The 19,358-nt window shown below is 38.4% G+C and overlaps 2 protein-coding genes across 2 annotated transcripts in view; one reads left to right on the forward strand and one right to left on the reverse strand.

Annotated features, from left to right (window-relative positions):
* LOC121921492 (centromere protein P) overlaps positions 1 to 19,358 on the forward strand; it is a 207,328-nt gene that overhangs the window by 21,246 nt on the left and 166,724 nt on the right. The window lies entirely within an intron of this gene.
* OGN (osteoglycin) lies at positions 456 to 17,074 on the reverse strand. Its single transcript, XM_042449648.1, has 7 exons — positions 16,558 to 17,074; positions 15,733 to 15,994; positions 10,323 to 10,413; positions 6,917 to 7,075; positions 4,749 to 4,951; positions 3,006 to 3,101; positions 456 to 2,324 (listed from the first exon to the last, which is right to left on the reverse strand). Exons 2-7 carry the CDS (start codon positions 15,934 to 15,936, stop codon positions 2,151 to 2,153), a joined length of 927 nt encoding a protein of 308 aa, XP_042305582.1. The 5' UTR covers positions 15,937 to 15,994; positions 16,558 to 17,074; the 3' UTR covers positions 456 to 2,150.

Consider the following 19,358-nt stretch of genomic DNA (forward strand, 5'->3'; position numbering starts at 1 on the left):
AGTTAACATTGCTGCCAGAATAACACTAAAGGGCATTTAAGATTTAGGCACACAGCAGGAACAAGTTGTGTTTCACAGGGAACTGGATCAGATATAGTGTGCAATTCTCTCTTTTACTCAGCATGGGAAACCATCCTCAACCTGTATCTTCAGTAGGTCTTTGATGAGGAGAGTTTTGGCATATCTGTCTTACTATGCAGTAGAAGGAATGGGGGATCTGTGGCCCTAATCTGATGGAAGGCAGAGAAGGAAGGAGTGATATAAAAACATTCAGTGCTGGTGGTGATTGGTGGAGCTGAAAGGAGTTCTGGCTGGAGAAGGGTTAAAGTGATGGCATGGAAGAGTGATTGTTCTTGTCATTGTCAGTGTTGTTGTGAACAATTAGGAGCAAGGCTTTTAGCTAGCAATGTAGGACAAGATACTTAGAAAAAGCAGAAATGCTTAACCTCTTGTTCTTTTTGGTGATTTGTTTTATTAGACGCATAAGAGTTCTAAACAATAGAAAACACGTGCAAACTAAAACCAAACAGAACTCTCTAAATGTTTCACATCATATAAATTCACCATGTAACTGAGGTCTGATACACAATATTGTTAAAATAACAGCAGAGTTTGATAGCAGTAAAATAGTCTTCAATGCCAGTGAATAATTAAATCAGAAAAGACTATATCTGTGTTAACCAAAAATATGGAAACAGTGAGAGTGAGTATAAATCAGAATTTGCAGGTGCTTATGAAGAAGCCTGAAGCGGAAACTCTGATCTTCTCTGAGTTCACAATCTGCCTGTTTTTATTCACCAGTTCCTCATTTTAATATTTAATAGTTCGCAGAAACCTCTGGAGCATTTGTATAAGAAAAATGCATAATTACAATTATAAATTTATGTCTACCTGTTTGTTATTATAGTATTATAGAATTTGCAAAAGACCCAGTGGAGTAACATGTCCAGCCGTCTGTTACAAGACAGTTAATCTTTGACCTAAACCATCTGAATAGGTGTCAAGCTGTGTGCAAAACTTTGACAAAAGTTCCTGACTTTTTCAGTCTGCTTAATACAGTACTGTATTGTTGTCGGGTGCTATATTTCTTAATTATTTAAGCTAAGACTTTCTCACAGCTAAGACAAGTTGCTTATTTCTTTTCAGTCACTAGCACAAACACTTCTAATCATTTTAATTCACTTTAATGATATCCCTTTAGTGTATTAGAAAATTATCAATTTGGAATACTTTGTGTTTCTTTGTACAGTATTTGTTGGGTAGCTTTATAACAGTAGTTACAGTACCAAATCAGATTTAAAGCACATCATTCTTTGGTTGCATATACTGTCATTGTTATCCTCCTTTATATTTATTTGCAAGTATAATAAACAGTCTTTGTTAATTAGAGCAGGATGGATAACAATTAAGCCCCTGGAACCAAGAATATCTTTTGTCTCACCAAGAGAGAATAATCTGTGTAGGCCTGCCTAGTTCATATACTAAGTCGACTTGAAGGTAGTTAGCAACAACAACAACAAACATCTCCACATTACTGCTATTCTGTACTGGTTCTTATATAACCCCCTTCACAGTCATATACCATCTCATGCCTGACATAACTGTGCCTTCCAGAGTTATAGGCCCAGTCTTGTCCATCCTTTCCACAGTTCCTACAATGTGGTAAGCTACTTTCCACTATAAATAGTGAAAGGCTATAAATAGCCTGCTTCATATTTTGTTCCATTTGTTCTCCTGCTTCATATTTTGTTCCATTGATTTCACATTGTGCACAATTTGCTTCCTAAAACCTGACAGATCACATGGCGGCCCTGTAGAATGTAGTCACCCTACCAATTGATTCCCTTTTATGATTTAACTTTTAAGTGCTGAAATAAACAAAAGTTGTCTTTATTCATTTGAAAACGGACTGGCTCCTTTTGAATAAAAATCTTGTACTGGTTTCATGTTTGAATCTGAAAAAGACTCATGCTTAGTAAGTCAGAATGGCTTATTAATTCACTTTCATCAAATTAAGGTAGAACTAAATACATTAAACTCCTAAAAGTTTTGAATATATGTGGAAAGATATTAACGTGGAAAGACATGTTTAAACAGTGATATAATGGTAATCTTTACCTACTTTTTACCTTGTTCAGTTTTGTTAGCAATTAAAAATATGTACCTACAGGCAACATTCTCAAGCACATAAAAGCATTGGGGTACTTTCCCAAGATGACTGGGTTGCCTTCCATTCTTATTTCATCCATACGCTGACGAACATAGCGGGTCTGATTGTTGCCTTTGCAGAACGTTTCATCTGTGATGCTGGTAACGTTGTTGTACTGTGAATAGTGAATTTGAAAAATATGAATGCTCAGTGCAAATAAACAGATGTCTATAATCAGTTATTTTGTTCAAATATAATTCAATTAATTTTCTATAGAGTACTAAGAAATTATGTATGAAATGCTTTTTCCAGACTCTTCTCACACATGTCCATCTCTTCATGTACTCTTCCTATAGAAGATCTATACAACAGTCTTCTGGATGGAGACAATTTGACTCCTAAAATATTAATTAGGAAATCCTACACCAACGTGTTACTTCATAAGAAGATGTAATTTAACAGACACAAATGTTCTTGCTTAGCATGTTTCTCATATTTCCCTTAGCTGAGCCTGCTTTATACAACATTTATTTGTTTATTTATTGCATTTCCCTCACAACAAAGCAGTAAACAAAAATAAGTGTAATTCTCTAACATTGTTACTTGGGCATTTTCGGTTGTCTCAACTGAAATTTGCCATTTTGTAGCAACATAATTCCATGCACATATGTTGTTAACATTGTGCAGTGGTTTTCCTGTAACACAAGCTTTACAGTATATAGTTGTGAAGTGAAGCACTAGGATAACATTCTATGTGTTTTCATCTTATATGCTATGCCATTTTCACTTTTCATTAGCATTTTTGCTGGATAATAAGGTAACTATAACAGTGAAATAATAAACAGCCTTTTAAAACCTGAAGATGCAGAATACGCAGGCTCTCTGGCAAGTTGGGTGGAACAGCCTCCAGTGCATTATGTGCTAGGTAGAGATAGGACAGATTGGTCAGCTTCTGTAGAAGAGAAAGATGAAAGAAAAAGGCATGGGAAGATTAATTGTCACATCAGCAGTTTAACCAAGATTAGACTAGACTAATCAAATGATTAAAGATGCCTAAACTGAAGATTTTTTTTTGAAAAAAATTCTACTCTCATGGGGTCTTTTGTCAAAAGGAGCAGCTTAAACAGATCAGGGACTCTCAATCCATGGTTTTTGTTTGTTTGTTTTTTGGTGTGATATCTGAATTAGGAATTTTGCTTGACTCTTCTTTAGCAAACTAGAGCCAGAAGCCAGAGTTTTTCCTTGGTTTATGATGCTGACTTGTAAGAGATTTCAAATTAGAATACTTAGTTTAAATGTCAGGCTACACAAGCCATGGGCAGAACATGCATGGCTTGTTAGACTCTCCTGGTAGGAGAAACCCAGTGTGAGTGGTCAAGAAATGTGCACCAAAATGCTTCCTCTTTAAAAAAACAAATCCTGGCTTACTGTACAATGATGTCTGAACATATCCACTTATTAAAATCCATTCAGCTTGGTGAGATTTTCTTACATGCAAAAATGCAGAAGATTGAGATGAAAAGGGGATGGGTATAGTGTGGTTAGATGACTGTGGCTGACAAAGGATTACAAAAGCAGATAGGCAAATAACATAAAAGGTGAAGCCAGAGTGGTTCAGGGAGAACTTTCCAGAAGTATCTTTGGGAAAGAGATAAATGAAAATGCTTATTGTGGAAATAAGTTTACAGTGAAGGCAAGAATATTGCAAAGACAAACAGGTACCACTTATTGTAAGAAAATGGAAGCAATAAGAAGATGGAACAGATGAAATGTCATATCATTTTGGATCCAGTTAATTATTTTAGACAGGCTGCAAGGGATGGTCATGCCCAGTGGGATCTTTTGTCTCCTTCTAGAAGCCTGCTATTTGCAATCTTTTTTTAAAGGCGGACTGGAGTGGGAGGAGAACTGACATGGTGAACTGCTGTTCTATAAAACCACAATTGTAAAATTCCCATGGAGCTGCAAATCAATTTCTGTGGCTCTGATTTAAAGAAATGGAAAAGTTTTAGGAAGAGATATAAAAACAATACAACAAAACCTTGATATTACATACTTAGGGCCAGAACAGACAGCCCTGAAGGGGGTGGCTTGAAGGTGGATTGGGGCCGCGGCAACCACACACCTCAGCCCCAGTCCACCTTTAACCTGGCCAAAAAAGGAGTGGAAAAGATCATCTCCTTTGGCCAGCAAAAACGTGGCTTTTGCCATCCTGCCACGGCCCCATGGTGGCTTCAAGCTGCTCTGCCAGTGTGCAGCATATAAATGCTGCATCGCTGGAACACCTTCAAGCCACCCATGTTTGGGCAGCCGCCCAGTTTCCAGGCAGCCTCAAGGGATCATCGGGATGTGCAGCGTCTAAATGTCATGCGCCTGGAGCCGTCTGTTGCAGACCTCTATTTAGCAGAAGACCACTGCCATTCATTCTAGAACATATTACCTCTTCAGGTTCAGGTTATTTATGGCAACTGCTATGTTAATGTTCTGACTGTTTCCTGTTTTAAATATGAAACAAAGTTACTTCCAAGTAAGTCTCATTGAAATCATCAGCAATGACTCTGAGGGTTTAATATTAAATTATTGTAATAAAATCTATCACCTTAAAAGCATTTGCTTTAATTCCTCTGCTCTTAATTTTGTTGTTGTTTGCATTCAATGTAGTAAGCTTGGGAGGCAAAACTGGAAGCTTGACAATTCCATTATCTGCAAGTGAAAGTTCTTCTAATAATAGGAGCTTTGCAAAAGCCCCGTCTTCAATTTCTTGAATCCTATTTCCAGTCAAATCAATTCTTCTTAGGCTGGCTTTAAAAGAAACAACATTAAGTTAAGTTTCAGTGGTTGTTGTAGGCAATTGCCTGCTAAATGTCATTGAAAGTGATGCTGGATAATGGGGCTGAGCTTGAGGAGAGCTCAGTCCCAGGGTAGTTATGATGGTATCTCTGCACCTGGCCAGAATATTCTACTTTTCCAGTAGCAGCAATGTGAAACTCTTAATGGTTATACAGTAGTTCCATAAAAATATATAGAGAAAGTGGTTCTGGAACAGAACTTCCTAGCACCAAGTTTGGAGCTTGACAAATACCTGCACCCTCTTCCAGGATATGATAAACTGCATGGGGTTCAAGCATACTAATTTATTTCCCCTCTCTGCTTCCTACCCCCAGAGTTTGCCATTTCTGTGGTGAGTATTTTGTGGCTTATGGCGTCCCTTGGTCATTCAGTCCTCATGGAGCTATTGTGAGGAGGGGATTCCCTTTCAAGGCTTTTCTCTATGCATGTTTGTGTTTTTTGTTGGTCCCATCTATACTACAGTCCTGTTAGGATTCAGGCACCTGAGATCTTCTTTAAGTGGTAACATATAAGACTAGTAAGAAAATGTTGGAGTGTATCTCACCCCCTAATAATAATAATAACAACAACATTTATTTATATTTCTCGCCTCTCCCAAGGATCAATAATACAAATACAATTGATAAAACACTAATATTGAATTTACCACATTCCTGTTAGTCCTCTAAAAACAGTAGCCAATAATCATAGTTGAGAATGAAACATCATCATAAACTTTTATATGGAGTCCAATGGATAAGCCCGCTGGAAGTGATCCATTTTGAGTGCCATCTTAAAGGCCTCTAAGGTATTGATGAGACGGATCTCTTCCGGTAGGCTATTCCATAATTTTGGAACCGCAGCTGTAAACGCCCTATGGGAAGTTGTCGTGAGCTATTATGATATTCCAATAAGTACTTGAGAGTGCGGGGTGGATTGTGTAGGGAGAGGTGTTCCCACAAGTAACATGGGCCCAAGCCATGTAGAGCTTTAAGGGGCATGCTCATGTTTATGATTCCAGGCAACTTGGAATCAGGAGCCTTGCAGTGCTGTTCAGGCTTCCAACAGTGAATGTGAATAGGGAGGGATTCTGCCAACATGCTGGCATTCTTTTGCTTGGTTTTCCTCTTATTATGGCTTTCTGTTCAACTCATGCAGAAAAGCTTAAGCAATAATTTTTTCTTGCCCACTGAGCATTATTCATTGTTAATACCATGTGGTTTATCAGGGCTGAAACTGATTAAAGAAATTGCAATTGTTTAATCAACTATTTGATTATATTTTTGTCAATATGTAGGTTATTAATTCTGAAGAGTTTGCTTGGTTCTTTTATATTTATGCATTTAACACAGCAACATCATCTCATACTCAGGAAGAAGCCTTTGCAGAGAGGCTGGCCAATACTGTTGGTTACTGGATATACTTATATGAAAATCAATAATAAAAACTACCATTATATCAACAGAATTTGTACAGAGGTCTTTGGTGGTGGTGGTGGTGGTGGTGGTCACTCCCCCCCCCCCCAGCCTTAGTTAGAAGCTGTATAGCCATTTTCATCAGTGTTCTTATAGTTTGGTTACTGGTATAAACTGATAGTATTGGCCTAGGACTCCAGAAGAACATGGTTTGAATCCCTGCTCAGCCAGGAAAACCCATACCACACTATTCTAGCCTGAGAGGAAAGCATAAGCAAACTTCCTATGAAGAACTCTTGCCAAGTCCCAGTATCATCATATGTCACAATTGTCTTCAAGGCATATGACAAGTTACCAACACTGGTAACGGCAATTAAATTTGTCATAATGAGATGTAATTTATCTTCTTTAATAGTATGTAGTCCTGAAAATATACATAATCAGATGATACCAATGTGTATTTTAAAACGTTACTGAAACAGTATTTTTAAATTAATGAATATAATTCTAAATATATACTTACGAATATCAGCAAAATCAGACACTTTCACCTTCTTGATTTTATTGAAACGTGCATAAAGATAACCTGTTTCCTTTGGCAGAGGTGGGACACTTTCAATGTCTGTTTCTTCACAGTATACTGAACCACTTAAACAAACACACAGCAGACAAGTAGCCAAATCTGAAAGCAATAAAATTTTGTTTTCTGTGTAAGTAGATGATTAAAAGGTTATATAAACAGAAATAGAAAGCGGGAATACTCAGACCTAGTGACAAAAATTTTATGGGGCAAAAAACCTCCATTCAAATAGTCTTGCATGAATTTTGCACTACTTAGGGTATGTAAAAAATTTTTACAGTGCTCTTATGATGACTTCTGAAGGCTTTCTTATAAAAGCTTTCTTTTTATAATCTCAGACAAGATTATAAAATACTAATACATTCAGGAATTTCACATACAGTGCAACAGTGTGTGACCAAATAGTACAAAGTTTAGATTAGTATTAATCTTTAGTAACAATATACTTTATATTGTATAAGAAGTATGCAGAAATAAAAAGGACTGAATTGCAGTTCTCAGTGGTTCGCTGTATCATTGGCTGTTACTAGGAATAACAACAATGTTGGAAATGCCATACCAGCATGCAGTAATTACAATGGAAGATAAGGAACCAGTGACACCTAAGAGGAAGCATTGGACCAAAGTGCTATTGTGGAACCAGAAATCTCTGGGTCTCTAAATGATCTCTGCTGCTAGCTCTGGGCCAACATCTTGAAGTTCTTATACAGATCGGCCTGAAAGGCCAGTGTGGGGGCAGAGTCAGGGCATAGAGTCCTGACAACGCACGCCCGACTCCACCCTCCAGGGCGTCCTGTTGCCATGCGCCACTCCAGATGGCATGCAGCATCATGGAGCGCCTCCAGCGCTGCATCCAGATGATGCAGCACCAAAGGAGCACCATATAGCCGTGCCGCTGTGGCTATGGCACCCTTTCGAGGGCACAAAAAGGAGCCGCTTTTTGCAGCTCCCTTTTGTGCCCTTGAAAGGCTGGATTGGAGTGACAGCATGAGGTTGCCACAGCCCCAATCCGGCTGAAGAAGGGGTGGGTGGCTGGAAGCTGCCCCTTCAGGGCTGTTTGTACAGCCCCAAATTGCTCTTCAGTCCCTACAACAGTGGTGTATTCACCATGAGTGAACGGACTGATAGAGAGGTGCTAGACTCCAAGCTGAAGTCCTGCCCCTTTAAAGCTTATTTTGCAGAAAGAGGTGAAGTTTGACAGGGCACTGAGGACTAGAGCATGAAAACCTTCAGCTGTGTTTTCTACTTGTTGTTCACCTGGAATAGTCCCACTGCAGCTGCATCTAGCTTGCCCTACTACCATCTGGGGTCCTACTTCAGACATGAACATGGTTAGAAATGTCTCTAAATTAGGACTGGGAGTATTTTGGGCTGCACTTTCCATTATTTCTCACTATTGATTATGCTGACTATGGCTTCTGGGAGTTGCTGTCCAACAATGTATGCAAGGCTAAACTATTCCCATCCCTGCTCTAAATAAATGTATTATCTGTTCAGATATCTATAATCAGAGGAAGATTGTTTGTACTACATAAATACTGAGGGTTCAATTTCCCTCCTAGATAATACTGTACAGTTGGGCTTCCTCTGTTGTTTTAAATTTGTAAGCTATCTAAACTTGGAGGCTAAGCAGAGTCGGTCCTGGCCAGTACTTGTAAGGGAGACCACCAATGAGTACCAGATGCTGTGGGCGATATTCAGAATGAGGCAGTGGCAACTTACAAAAAACAAAACAAAAACCCACGATATGGTAGGGTCACCATAAGGTGGAGTTGATTTGAAGATACATAGCAACAACAAACTACCTAAAATTAATCTCCATTTTTGCTATTATGAAGATTTCTGCTCGGAACCACTGCATGAGGGGAATTAGTTTCAAAGCCTGCTTTTGTGTTTTCACAAAAATGAAAACAGAAATAGAATGGTGCCAATTATCAACTGCATCCCATGAACCATAAACTGACATATACTGTATCCAAGTATCGTGTGAGTTACCTTAAATAAAAGTTTCTAATTATTCTAATCCAAAATCACTCCAAAACAATCAATTAGGAAAAGGGTGCCAATTAGTGTTCCTGTTTTATAGATGATGAATACTACTGCTGAGAGACAAGCAGTTGACACAAGGCTATCTGTAATAAATGTTTTATTGTAGTGAGGTGCTGGTGTTAAACCTCTCACTTTGGGAATATATTGCAAACAACTCAGAGATCTACCAGGAGATTATGATCTAACTTCTGACTGCCTCAATGTAGTACTGTTTTTCTAAAGAAGACTGAACTCTGCTAGAACATGGCCACATAGCCCGAAAAACCCACAAAAAACTATGGATGCCAGCCATGAAAGCCTTCGACTTTACAGACTGAATGAAGATTGCTGACATGTTTGTCTTGCCTTGTCGTCTTCTTGCCTGCTTCACCATTGTCTTTTGTTACCCCAGCTGGCTGAAATACCATAGTGATAGTGCAGGATTAGTTTATTCATTCATTTGTATCCTGCCATTTCTGAAATACTGGGACTCAAGGTACTTACAAAAAGTAAACCAAATGCAGTTCAAAACATTTTCAAACAGAGAAGTAAAGGGATATAAAATTATTGATCATACATAGAATAATACATAGAATTAAATATTCTAAAACAAATCAGTTAAAAGATGAACAATAAGAATCAACAAAACAGTGCATCATTAAAAGCTCCTGCAGTCAATCCCTGTACAGCCTATCAGAACGGGGGGGGGGGGAAGATGAAAATATAATGGGTCAACCACCTTAGCCTCACTGGGGATGTAATTCCAAATCCTGGGAGTACAGTAGTTCCCATCAAGCAAACCTGGCAAAATGATGGAATTGAGAGAAGGGCCTTTATGGAAGATCTTATAATCTAGGCAGGCTCATATAGAGAGAGATGATCCTTCAGGTAGCTCAGACCCATATAGACAAATAGAGACAATACTGATTGCTGCTTCTTCAGATCATATAACACCAAAGCTAAGAATGCCAGTTGTGTGTAGTTGGGCCTTCTTCCTCATGCATCTCAGGCACCATTTCTAATTGGGAAAGCTCTTGGGTGTCTGTGAATATATACTAATTCAAATTTTAAAAGGGCCCATGTGAAGTCCTTGGATATGTATAAACATAACATTCCTTTCCTTGGTGGGATGTACAAGATATAAGTTGGTGGAAGTGGGGAGGGCAAGGTGCTGTCTAATACTTGTCTGCTTATAGTTACTATTTGTTCCAGGCAAGTGAAACATTCAATAATGGTGCATATAATATATACTGACTGTTTTATAATCTGGGGGTCATTTTGTTAATTTTCATTTTGGGCCTGCAGTGGGATAAAAACATACCTGTATAATTTGTTGAGCCCTCTCCTGGTCCCTCTTCATCTTTCTGCATTTGTGCTACATTTTCATTGAAAATGATTATACCGTTGTTTTCCTTTTACATTGGAAGGTGTAAAAACAAATACAATAGCAGCAAATTAATATTCAGTAAAGTGGTGGTAAAATTCTACAAATCAATAAATGTCAATTGAAAATTTTCTTGGAATGTTAGAAACAACAGGGAAATCGGCAGTGCTGATTGCATAATGTAAATAATCATGGGCCATATGACAGTAATGATTGATAAATAATTTAAATGGAAGTTGATACAAAATAACAAATTCCCAATCTTGCTTTATATTCCCGTAGTTTCCCCAGATTAATACAAGTTTTCTTGATGTTGTATGTGCCCTCTGCCAGAGTTATGCATATAGATCGTGTATGGGCCAGGGTGATGCTTCTGGAATTCTTCCATGTTTATCTTCAGCTGTGTTGCAGAGTATATCAGGAAATCCTAGTATATATTTTCTCCCTCTGGAAGAGGGCATTACTCATATATAAGTAAATCAGAGTGGAGACTGCAGTCAAAAAAATCAGAGTAAGATTAAGACTTGGAAGGGCAATTATGATGAAGGAACTAGACAAGAGCCAGAAGTGAACTAGACAATATCCAGAAGTGTAAGTGTAGAAATGGGACATAAGATGACATGGATCACCCTAATGTGATCCATGTCATCATGTCTCATTTCTGTATGTGGCTGTGAAAGCTGGACAGTGAAGAAAACTGACAGAAGAAAATCAACTCTTGAAATGTGGCGTAGGTTATGAGGATATCGTGGACTGCTAAAAAGACAAATAAATGGGTCATAGAGCAAATCAAGCCTGAATTTTTCCTAGAAGTCAAGATGACTACATTGAGACTATCATACTTTGGCCATATCATGAAAACACATGACTCTGTAGAAAATATGATAATGATTGGTAAGGTAGAGGACAACAAGAAAAAAGGAAGACCATATTCCAGATGAGTAGACTCAATCACAGAAGCCACAACTTTCAGTCTTCAAGACCTGGGCAGGGCTGTGGCTTAAAGATCTCTCATTCATAGGGTCAGTATAAGTCAAAGTTGATTTGAAGGTAGTGGACAACAACAACTAGCTAAAACATCAACACCAATAAATAAATAAACAAACAGAAGAAAAAATATTAGAAGAAGTTAACCACTCACAGAAATATGAGGAACACAGTGGCTTAGTGGTTAAGACACTGACTCTGATACTGTAAGGTTGGCAGTTTGAGACGCTGTAAATATTTCTTTCAAAGAAGGTGTTCTAACTCCTCTAAAATGTAATGTAAAACTACTGCTGAAGAGACTGGACTCCACCAGAATAGACAATTGTTGGCCACTTTCTATAGCTCTCTTTTCTAAGTAAGGCCTGAGAAGCTATGGTGAGAGCACAAAAACAGCCTTTTTGGGGTAAAACAAATAATCTTGATCCATTACAAACTGGTTTTAGGCCTGATTATGGAATAGAAACTACCTTTGTGAATAATGTACCATATATACTCGACTATAAGTCAACCTCATGTATAAGTCGAGGGCAGGTTTGGGGGCCAAAATTATGGATTTTGTTATGACCCGTGGATAAGTCGAGGGTAACACTTAGTGTCATATAGCAAAGGATCTAAAGGATGAAGCAAAGCAAACAATATCAAAGAACTTACAAAATCCCAGCAGAGATAACTTGTTGTGCTCACTTGTAAGGCTCAATGGATGAGAGATTACAGGGGGTTAGTGCTTCCAGGACAGATTATATTCTTGCTTTTCTCCAGGGGATGGTTCCCTCTTTTAAATAAGAGTTAAGATAAAGTACTTACATTGACTCATAGATAAGTCAACCCAGATTTTTGGGGTCAAACTTATACATGAGCATATACAGTATACTGAGCGCTAGATGGGAGTGTTTCTCTGTTAGTTCTTCTGGGCCTTTCAAATGCATTTGTCACCTTTGATCACAGTACCTTCTGGACTATTTGACTTATAAGGGACTTGGAGGCACACTTTTGTAATGGTTCCAGTCTTCCTTGCCAGTATGTTCCTGGGGGGATGTTGAGGGATTGTTGTTCAGCTTCATGGCCATTGGCTTGGGTTCATTATAGTCTCATATGCTTTTGACATCTAAATAAAGTGGCTGGGGGAGATTACCCAGTGTTTTTGGGACTAGGAGTCATCAATATGCTTATGATACCCAGTTCTATCTGTGTTTTTCATCTTATACCAAAAACCTGTGGTAGTCTTGAAATGTTGTCTGTATGTTGTAGAAAATTGGATATTTTCGAATAAACTGAGGTTCAATCCAGATGAGATGGAAATTCTGTTGGGCAGTAAGAAAGTCAACCTGGGTATAGAATTATTATTTTTTCTGGATACGATTGGATTCCCTCTGAAAGATCAGGTTCACAGCTTTGGTGTATAGGATCCACCAATGATGTTGGAAGACCAGGTGGCTGCTGTGAACAGATGTACCTTTGCCCAGATTCAGGTGATGCACCAGATGTGTCCTTTCTTAGGAAGGACTCTTATGGCTGCAGTAATTCATACGTTAACTATCTCCCAATTAAGCTAATGTAATGCATTCAGCATGGAACTGTCCTTGAAAACTATTAGGTCTGCACTCTAGAAACTACACATCACGAGTTGTGCACCAAATGTATTGTCTTCATATTTGCTCCTGAACTCAGTTCTGATTTATAAAGACGTAAACAGCATGGGATTAGATTATTTGATAAACTGCCTCCTGCAGTGTGAGCCCGAGGAAAATTTACAATGCCCAGCATAATTACAGTATGTATTCCACTACCCTGAAAGGCTTGGTTGGTAAAGCCAAGCTTCCTCCATCCCACAAGCTTCCAGTGGGCAGCTAAGGGGCTGAATCACAGGCCAAAAGATCCATGCCGCCCCCCCCCCCCCCCCCAAGTTTGGGATTCTCCTGTACAAACGATGTAGGGAAATAGCCATGGGTCATCTGGTCTAGACAATGATCTGACTTCCGGACTGACCCTGGTCCCGGATGGAACCATTGGCAGGATATCATGAGGTTGGCCTGTCCTGCCTTCCTGTATAATCCCCAAGACTGTTATTTCATATATTTCAGGGGATGTATCTCTGTTTCAATGGTGTCTGGTCTTTACAAAACTTTAATCTATTTTTCCTAGTTTTATGAAACAGACTATCCTGTAACATAACAGATTCATGTAAGATGATAAACTGAAGCTCATTGTCTTATTGGAATGCATCTTTGTTGTTGTTAACTGCCTTCAATTGACCCCAACTCATAGCAACCCTGTGGATGACACATCTTAAGTCCCCTCCCCCCACTCCTCTGCTGTACTTTGATGCAGACCTGTGACCTCCCTGATTGAGTCCAGCCTTCTAGTGTGCGGTCTTGCTGTCATTCTATTGCCTTATACATTTCCTAGCATTATTGTCTTTTCTAATAGGTGATGCTTTCTCATAATGTGGCCAAAGTACCACAGCCTCAGTTTGGTTATCTAGGCTGCCATGGATAGATAAGGCTTGATCTGTTCTCTAGCACCATATCTCAAGTGAGTTGATTTTCTTCTTATCTGCTTTCTTCACTATCCATGTCTCATATCTGTACATGGTGATGAAGAATACAAAGGCTTTGACAGTTCTAAGTTTAGTGTTCAGTTGTATATCTTTACACTTCAGGATCTTCTCTAGCTCTATCATAGCTGCCCTTGTCATTCCTGTTCTTCAAAACAGAGTTGTCTATATGATTTTGAAAAAGTTGCACTTTCCTCTTTGTCTTTCTAACATAGCAAACATATATTCTTAAGGATTAAGAATATATAGTTAAGAACTTCATGCATCAAATGCATATTTCTAATCATCATTTGAAAATACTATTCTCTCGCGTGCTCTTTATACTGCTTTCAGATAGCTTTAAATGGGGGGGGGGGGGTTGTTTTTTCTTTTTCTTTTGTTTTTGTAATGCTTCAACATGTCCAGTCTAAACCACACAATTGTTAAGCTTATTATTCTCTTTGGTATTGGCTCTGTATGTTGTTATGAGGCACTGATGCATCCTAGATGTTCTATGTGTGTGTCTTATGTTCTAGACAGTAACATTCTACACACTGGTGACTAGGGCTTACTACTTTCTGGTGTGATATAGTGTTAATCCTAATAATAAATAAAGTAGGATACAGTTGTGTTTTAGTCTAAATATGTGAAACAGTTTATTGCATTACTACTATTTATCATGTTAATAAGTGTAATAATTAGAAATTGCTCATTTATGGAAAAATCTAAAAGTTGAAAACACTCATAAATGTACTGATCTTCAATTTACATAGATTGGGGTGAAAGGAAATTAGAATGGCTCTGGCATTTGTCTACTTTTTCGTTCTTTATGAAATTCACATCCTTTCCCTCTTCACAGCCACACCCCAGAACACTGCTTTACTCCCCATCCTGTTTGAGGTTAGTATTCCAATCTAGAGTAGGGACCTTGGTTGACACCTCAGTGACACCTAGTAAGGCCAGAAGGGTGTGTCCAGTGCCATGTTTCATTAGAGACTGGGGTGTGTGGCAATGTGGGGAATTTTACTCCTTCCCGTGGCCCTTGGCAGATGTTCCCAGAACCACAGGGTAGGAACCTTAACGTACAAAGTAACACATATTTATTATAGTTTCCTTTGAGAATCAGTATGGTGTAGTGGTTTGGGCATTGGACTAAGACTAGAGAACAGAGTTCAAATCCCTGCATGACCATGAAATCCACAGGTTGACCCCAGGCAAGTCACATTCTCTCAGCCTCAGTGGATAACAATGGCACCCCCCCCAAGAAAACCCTGTGATAGGTTAATCTTAGGATCCCCATAAATTGGAAATGATGTGAAGGCACACAACAACAGTGCATATAATCTGTTTTACAAATGAGTGTGATGGGCTAGTCCTATAGTTTGCCAAGATCCCAAAATAAATTCACGATGTCAGATTTCCAAGATTTATCAGTAATCAAAGGACAAAAATGGGTATTTTTTAGTGCAAGTGCAGAATGATCACTATGATAATATGATACAGTACAAGTAACTTAGGAATGTAATAGTAATTGATGATGGTGATGATGAAGATGATGATGATGATGCACTAAGCATGTTTGTGACCCATATTGCAAGTCATATTATAAACTCCTGTGATCCCAAAAACATCAGCATTAGGATGAAGGACCCAAGCATGTTAATTTAGTAGTGTAACTTTATTATGCTTTAGATTTTGGATCACTTTATATTATCTTTATTTCTGTTGGCTCTTTTTATTTTTACTCATGGAACATGCACACATGCATAGATGACTAATACAGATACTGGCAGAATGGAAAAAGTAAAATAAGAACTTACAAACTACCTTATATTTTACTGCATCCTGTGGTTTGTCCTCATAATCTTCTTTAAATAATATGTCTTCGTAACTTTGCTTGAATAGTGCATCTTCAGCATTGGCCAAACCAAGATCATAAAATGGGGCTATGTTTTGTTGATGAGGTGGTGCTAACTTCACCAAGGGCATAACAAAATAGAAGAAGAGAAAAAACTTCTGCAAAGTCTTCATTTCAAGAGATCAGGCTTGTATTGGGCTGGAAAGACTAAGGAGAATAATTTCTTTGTGACTGGAAATAAAAAAAGCAATCTGTCAAAACAATATTTAAAGCCTAGAAGACTAGTTGGCAGTGAGTTTCTAATGCTCAAGGAACATGGAAATATTTTTAACTCTTTGTGTTCTTTATTTAAGTGCTGTTACAGTAAAAAAAAAGTGGTATTGTACAGTGCGCTAAAAACAAATAAAGTACAATATGCTGTTCTTTGAAATAATACATTTTTTGCATTTCAGTGCCAGTTAGAAATACTGTATCTGCAAAAGATAGTTGCAGATCTGGCAAGTACACTCAAGAAACAGTTAAAAAGGGAGCAGGGCTGAGCCCAGCCTGGAGTGAAAAGATTATTTTTTCATTGTCTTGAAAGCTATTTTGTATAGCAAAACAGGCTTTGAAATGTATAACAAAGAATCAAAACACATTTTAAACATTTATTTAAATATGCATATGATTGATGAAAAACACAGTAATTAGATAATAAATTATTAAAGTACCATATACAGTAATCAAAATATTTTTGCAGTAATATAAACCCATTTGCCATGTATTAAAGTAATGTCTTGGAAAACAGCACCTACCGTTTTTGCTGACTGAGCTCTCCTTTATGACTGTTTTCTGGATAGTTTTCTGTGTATTAATTCCAAATGGCCAGAGAAAAGCTATAGAATATTTTCAACAGACTGAAATGATAGTACTACAAAAAGTGACAGCCTCGAAAGCACTTTCTGTGCGGTAAAGGAGGCTGTGTCAGTATGCAGTCTTATATGCAAAATAATCCAAAATAATAAATCAGTTGTTCTCAGCTAATATACTGGAAGAGATCCAGCTAAATATGTTAATCTAGTTGCTTTTATCGTTTCAAGAATTTAGTGAACCAACTGCAGTTTCACGCAATAAAGACTTAAGCAAAGTCATGTGCTTTTCATTTAGTTTTGCGTTTAATGGGAAACAAAGAAGCTGACTTCCGTTTCAGATTAAACAGTGCATTCCACTTTTTTGTGCAGTAAAAGATTGTGACTCAAGAAGCACATAGAAGAAACTCACAGTTTTAGTTTGTAACGTAACCCATTAAATAGGAATTGATGGATAGTTTTTCCATTGATCATACTGAGTTCTTTTTTCAGCAATGTTAGGGTTAAGCTTTTGGAGGACTGACTAGCATTCCAACCCGAATAGCTCATTATAGAAAATACTGGGATGCATATTCTTTGAAAGTGCAACTTGTGACAGAAGGAGGTTTGCGTATATAAGTATATTTCCAGTATTGCATACCAGCTAAGACTTCTCATTAAAAGGGTCTACATATATAAAGAGTGTGTAGTGTTGGAAGAACACAGCTATTTAAATGACTTGTGATTTTTCTGGTATAGTTATTTTTAGCTAGGGCATCAAACAGCTGAAAATATTTAAATATATAGGATTTTTTTAAAAGCCCAAAGTCATTCTGTTGCAGAATGTTTATTGCCCTCAAAAAATAAAAATAAAATAAAATGCCAGAGTGGAGGAAACAGCTGTTTTCTCTGGAACTTCATCTCAGCTGGCATCAGTTACTTTGGCTTAGTACATCTGCTAGTGTGCGAACTGTGCTTATAGCTCTTCATTTTGAAACCTGATACATCTTGAACACAACTGTTTCCCTTGAATTCATTGTGCAGATTGTGAATAGCTCTTGTAATATGTAATACTAAAAACCAGGCACATAAATGTTTCTGAATTCATACAGTTTTTGGATTTAGATGCTAATGCATGAAAAGATTTTCCGAGTTCTGAAGGACTAGTTCAGTGATGATGAATCTTTTAGAGATCGAGTGCCCAGGCTCAAAGGTGTTCCCGCACCAGGTGTTACTTGGTGCTGGGGTGGGGGGCTTCCTGGGGTGGGACTTCCACTTTCCAGGGGTGGAACTTCCCTGGAGATGGTTGAAGGCCTGGAAGGGCAGGGGAAGAGAAGGAATAGGCCATGCCTGTTCCTGCTCTTCCCTCATGCTCCCGTGTGCCCTCAGAAGTGGCTTTGCATGCCAGAGAGGGCACACATGCCATAGGTTTGCCACCACAAGACTAGTTGTTTCTGTCCTTTGTCCTGTCTTTTCATTCATTCAGTGGTTAATTATGAGGGTTCTCTCCTTTTAAAAATGCTATTCCTCTCATTAAACATAAAATATGGGAAGCTGATAATAAGCAGGATGGCTTATTCAAAGCAGTCCTCCTCACACAAGGGAAATTCCCCAGCCCCTCCTTTGATTACAGGTATTGCTTACAGTGGCAATCCATGGACTGGTGCTGGTCCACAAGTCACTAGTTTCAAGTCTGCAGCAAATTTCCCCCTGGGAAGAAAGAAACAACTGTAGCCAGTGTGCATAAATATGGTAGTGATAAGGAAGATGGTGGCAAGATGAAAATTAGTGGTACTGATTCCTGGCACATGTTTTTTTTTTAAAAATACCTGTTCTCCACATCAAAAAGCCTGAGAAGCACTGGTGTGTTTATTTCACAAGCATTACACACCTTGGCTCAACAATTCATTTTTTATTCCAGTAGGAGCAGCATGGGAGGCTATCAGAGTTATTGCACTAATGGTATAGCTGCAGAGGCTACAGTGTGTGCCTTCATCCTCCATTTAATTGATTTAAATCAGGGGTAGGCAAACTTTTTGAGCCGGGGACTGGGTTGGTGTCCCCCAGAGAACCGGGGGGGGGGGGGGGGGGGAAAAAAAAAAAAAAAAAGAACAAAATTTTAAAATGTAGGACACATTTTTTAAAAAAAGGAGGACATGCGAAAAAAAATTGGATTATTTTTTTTAAATGTTAATATAAATGCATGTTTCTTAGGCATGATCAAAATGGAGGACATTTGGGCATTATTCCTAGACAGATGGCAGAAATGGACTTCCCTTTCTGGCCAACCCCCCTTACCCCATTCCAAACAACACATTTGGGCACTGAACATGGCTTTACTTAAGATGGCCTCTTGCATATTTCAGAGGCTTATTGCATAACCAAACTCTTTGGGTTTCACACTGAACATGGGTTCACATGGCTATGCATATTGAACATGTCAAGGTGGTTTCACAGTTCTTGCACCAAGTGTACTTCTCAGAAGTGTGTACTTGGTCAAGGGACTTTGGTTTTTCTTCACTGCGCATGAGTTTGTAAAAATCACAGCAATTTACATTGGCCTTGCCTCAGAGGCTTTCTGATATCAATATCACCATTAAAGAACCAAAAACCCACAGAAAAGGCACTTTGGAAAGTCACACTCTCTTCGCTTCAGAAACAGTGTGTGCATGCCTCTCAAGCTGACTCATATCATCATCATCATCATCATCATCATCATCACACTATCACTGTCAAAACAAGGGAGACTTGTTAGCATTAAAAGCACC

This window comes from Sceloporus undulatus, chromosome 2 (genome assembly GCF_019175285.1).
Source record: "Sceloporus undulatus isolate JIND9_A2432 ecotype Alabama chromosome 2, SceUnd_v1.1, whole genome shotgun sequence".
NCBI lineage: Eukaryota > Metazoa > Chordata > Lepidosauria > Squamata > Phrynosomatidae > Sceloporus > Sceloporus undulatus.

What these genes read in the sequence shown, in the direction of transcription:
- OGN (XM_042449648.1), bottom strand. Translation starts at nt 15,936, where the DNA reads ATGAAGACTTTGCAGAAGTTTTTTCTCTTCTTCTATTTTGTTATGCCC. An exon ending in GTCTGATTTTGCTGATATTC is followed by an intron (nt 4,952 to 6,916) that starts GTAAGTATATAT and finishes TTTCTTTTAAAG; the next exon opens with CCAGCCTAAGAAGAATTGAT. An exon ending in TTAAAGCAAATGCTTTTAAG is followed by an intron (nt 3,102 to 4,748) that starts GTGATAGATTTT and finishes TCTCTTCTACAG; the next exon opens with AAGCTGACCAATCTGTCCTA.